Source organism: Myotis davidii, unplaced genomic scaffold (assembly GCF_000327345.1).
Source record: "Myotis davidii unplaced genomic scaffold, ASM32734v1 scaffold390, whole genome shotgun sequence".
Classification (NCBI taxonomy): Eukaryota; Metazoa; Chordata; class Mammalia; order Chiroptera; family Vespertilionidae; genus Myotis; species Myotis davidii.
In genome coordinates this window covers 241,109-245,415 of record NW_006282748.1, presented here as the reverse complement: position 1 = coordinate 245,415, position 4,307 = coordinate 241,109, and the positions used below count along the sequence as shown (strand labels likewise).

At 52.4% G+C, this 4,307-nt stretch overlaps 1 protein-coding gene across 1 annotated transcript in view; it reads left to right on the top strand.

The window, feature by feature from the left end:
• KCNS2 (potassium voltage-gated channel modifier subfamily S member 2) overlaps positions 1-3,270 on the top strand; it is a 3,493-nt gene extending 223 nt beyond the window's left edge. Inside the window, exon 2 of the mRNA XM_006753176.2 lies at positions 480-3,270. Within this exon, the coding sequence (XP_006753239.1) occupies positions 523-1,956 (1,434 nt within the window). The 5' untranslated portion in view covers positions 480-522 and the 3' untranslated portion in view covers positions 1,957-3,270. The remainder of the gene's footprint in view (positions 1-479) is intronic.
• The last annotated feature ends 1,037 nt before the right edge of the window (positions 3,271-4,307 follow it).

The following is a 4,307-nucleotide window of genomic DNA, read 5'->3' as shown; positions in this document are numbered from 1 at the left end:
CTCCAGGGGTGGGGGCTGGACACAGGGGATGCCAGGCCGGCCCCTTACCCCCAGCCCGCGTTTACAGACTCGCGCAGTGAATTTCCCCACCTCCCTCCTGAAGCTACGCGCCCCCATCTCGGCCCAGCCCTGCCCGTACGCTTCCCAGCTCCGGTCCCGCCTGTCTGCGGCGAGCGGGCGGGGACTTCTCCTCGGCCCGCCCACGGGCAAGGTCAGCTTGCAGCCCCCTTTTCTCGTAGAGCCGCGGGGGCGCGACTCCTGCAGGAGGAGAGGGACCGACAGGACCCCCTGGATGGGGGTGGTGGCGCGACCATGGGGGCCAAGCCACGCAGACCCACTCCTCCCATCCCCGTGCCCTTCAGCACCCAGACACCCACCTGGAGAGGACGGGGCCCGCCAGAGATGGGTGGGAAAGAAGAGAGGGGCGCCCAGACCCTGTGCACCCCGCGCTCATCCGATGCGGTTCCCTCCGCTTCCAGGTGTAGCGCCCGGGCTCGGTGCCGGAGGCTGGGCGTCTCCAACATGACCCGCCGGAGCCTGTGGGACGTGTCGGAGGCCAGCGTCGAGGACGGAGACATCCGCATCAACGTCGGGGGCTTCAAGAGGCGGCTGCGCTCGCACACGCTGCTGCGCTTCCCGGAGACCCGCCTGGGCCGCCTGCTGCTGTGCCACTCGCGCGAGGCCATCCTCGAGCTCTGCGACGACTACGACGACGTCCAGCGCGAGTTCTACTTCGACCGCAACCCCGAGCTCTTCCCCTACGTGCTGCACTTCTACCACACCGGCCGGCTGCACGTCATGGCCGAGCTGTGCGTCTTCTCCTTCAGCCAGGAGATCGAGTACTGGGGCATCAACGAGTTCTTCATCGACTCCTGCTGCAGCTACAGCTACCACGGCCGCAAAGTGGAGCCCGCGCAGGAGAAGTGGGAGGAGCAGAGCGACCAGGAGAGCACCTCGTCATCCTTCGACGAGATCCTGGCCTTCTACAACGACGCCTCCAAGTTCGAGGGGCAGCCCCTGGGCAGCTTCCGGCGGCGGCTGTGGCTGGCGCTGGACAACCCGGGCTACTCGGTGCTGAGCCGGGTCTTCAGCATCCTGTCCATCCTGGTGGTGTTGGGGTCCATCATCACCATGTGCCTCAACAGCCTGCCGGACTTCCAGATCCCCGACAGTCAGGGCAACCCTGGCGAGGACCCCCGGTTCGAAATCGTGGAGCACTTCGGCATCGCCTGGTTCACGTTTGAGCTGCTGGCCAGGTTCGCGGTGGCCCCTGACTTCCTCAAGTTTTTCAAGAACGCCCTCAACCTTATCGACCTCATGTCCATCGTCCCCTTTTACATCACTCTGGTGGTGAACCTGGTGGTGGAGAGCACGCCTACCTTGGCCAACTTGGGCAGAGTGGCGCAGGTCCTGAGGTTGATGCGGATTTTCCGCATCTTAAAGCTGGCCAGGCACTCCACTGGCCTCCGCTCCCTGGGGGCCACCCTCAAGTACAGCTACAAAGAAGTCGGGCTGCTTTTGCTCTACCTCTCCGTGGGGATTTCCATTTTCTCCGTGGTGGCCTACACCATCGAAAAGGAGGAGAACGAGGGCCTGGCCACCATCCCCGCCTGCTGGTGGTGGGCCACCGTCAGTATGACCACCGTGGGGTATGGGGACGTGGTCCCGGGAACCACGGCAGGGAAGCTGACTGCCTCTGCCTGCATCCTGGCGGGTATCCTCGTGGTGGTACTGCCCATCACCTTGATCTTCAACAAGTTCTCCCACTTTTATCGGCGCCAAAAGCAGCTTGAGAGTGCTATGCGCAGCTGTGACTTTGGAGATGGGATGAAGGAGGTCCCTTCCGTCAATTTAAGGGACTACTATGCCCATAAAGTTAAATCCCTCATGGCGAGCCTGACAAACATGAGCAGGAGCTCGCCAAGCGAATTAAGTTTAAATGATTCCCTACAGTAGCAGGGAGGACTTGTCCTCAAAACCACGTTGTTGAGCTGCCTCTCGGGCCTCTGGCACAGTCCAGGCACCTTGGGGTTATGGCATAAGGAGTATGGCCAGCCCCAGAGGGGAGAGATGCATGGGCATTGCATCCAGGTTGCTTCTACAGTAGTTAGAATCGTTTTTAGAGGGTGGTGTGCCTGGCACCATGCCTTCACGCCTTTCAGTGAAATGACACTCACTGGTGTTGGCATCATGGGCATAACATGCTCGCCTTTCTGCTGGACGAATACCCCCCAGAATGCTAACTTTTCTGTTCACCGTGTTCTCGAGTGCTCGTGGTCTAGTACTGTCTGTGAGGTTTCTGTGCTCTTTTTCTAAGGTTGTTGTGTGAGATCTGTACAAAAAACCCCTACATGTCTGTCCAGTGGAAACACATCTATGGGGTCAGCAAGGATATGACGGGATTTTGCTCATGTCACATGAAAACAAAATCTCCGTTTTTTTTATTCATTGCTTTCAAAACAAAGAGAATGTGAAGTTAAGCACATGCCCAATGCAAGTCTGTGAGTTGTGTTATGAATGATCGTAGCTCTGGGACTTGCATGGGTACCTGGTCACCTTTAGAACACTGTGCATTGATGTTCATCTCTTAAATGTTGCTCTTTAGAGAATGTTACTCTGTTAAACATGTAGTGAAGATAGAAATGTTTTCCCTAGAACAGCTGCTTTAGGGACAGGGGCTTCAACTAAACATAGGCCAGATTGTAGGATGCTTGCAGACTTTTCAAAGGCGGGCCTCTGTCTTTCCTAGGGTGACCGTGCAGGCATTTATTTCTGGCTGAGGTTCCTGGTCTAGCCCATTTGACCAAACTTTGCTGTGTCTTAGATATTAGCATGTTTTTGAAATATTAATTTTTTAAAATGTTTAGAAATAAGGTCGAATTGTCTTTTTCCACTAAAAAGAGGTTTACCGTTGTGTTGTTTCCCTGAGGAACATTGTTGGGTTGCTAGCAAGGCCAGTAGTTTAGAAATCTTGTTGCCTGTTCTGCAAGCTTGTAAAATGAGGGCCCTTTTATTTCCAAGCAGAGTTTACTTAGGTAATTTTGCTTCTAGGATATAGTATGCTACATGCAATGCTGTAATTTCCTTGTTATGACATGGAAATCTGGTGGCATGGAAGTGTGTACTCAAAATACAGAAATGCATGAAAGCTGTGTTGCTTACCCAGGATGGAAATACTACCATTCCTATTTCCATTTCAACTGCCTTTTGTTGGAGGAGGGTGGGTAGAGGACAGAAAAAAGAAAAGAGCTGTAAAACAAAACATTGCTACTCTCGTAAACAATTGTAAATGTCTTGAAAAGCGCAATGCTATTTAAAAGGCCTTTAAACTTCTAAATTTGTGTTGAAGGCTGAGAGCTCTTTCCTTCTCCAAAATGCCTTCCCTCTCCCTCTCCTCCTCCTTCTCTTCCTCCTCCTCCTCCTCCTCTTCCTGTTAATTGGCACATAACATTGTGAAGGGGAACCTGGGCCCCTTTGTAAGATAGTTCTCCATTATCTTCTACATAATCAGATGGTTTTACAGTTGGCTTTCATTATGGTTCAGTCTTTGGAAAGGCTGTAACATCTAGGAGTCTAAGCATGGAGTTAGGCAGGTGTTTTATCCACAGCTTGGACCTTCCCTGAGCAGATCCATGTTGTGTCTTAGTTGAAAGTAATGAATACCTCATGGGAGTGTGATGAGGATCTTGTCAGAAGGTTTTGTGTACTTGTAGTTGCTATGGATACTACGGTCCAGGTGATTTGTTGGATGAATGCACTAGTCACATGTGCCCTTGAGTCCCCATTTCAAATCCTTCCATCAGACAAGCTTCGTGGAGGGTGGGGCGGTGACCATGTCCTGGTGCCTGATGGTCTACCATCTCTATCTGTAACTCAGAAACAGGAAAGGGTGAGATGACTTAGGGGCAATGGGTCACCCAGTTGGAAGAGCAGGTTATTTTTCAGAATCTACACATGGAGTATTTGGCTTGGGCTGATGTTTCCAGCACTGGAAGGCAGAGAATTTACAAAATCAGCCTTAGCTGCACTGAAGGAAATTGATGCTACAAACTTATGAGGACTCTTCAGTTTGCCAAAACGGGTGGTCTCAGGTCACTGAGCGTGGTTGCTATGGTCAATGACCATAAAGTTTGTGAAAAGTAAGAGGCAGAGGAGCTCAGTCGCTCTCATGAGTATTTTTCTAAACAGGCGGGCTTTACCACCACAAAAGAGATACCCATCGTGGTCACTCTTTGCAGATGTGAAAGCTGGAATACTTGACTTTTCATTTTGGTAATGACTTGCATTTATCTGGTGCCTTTCATTAG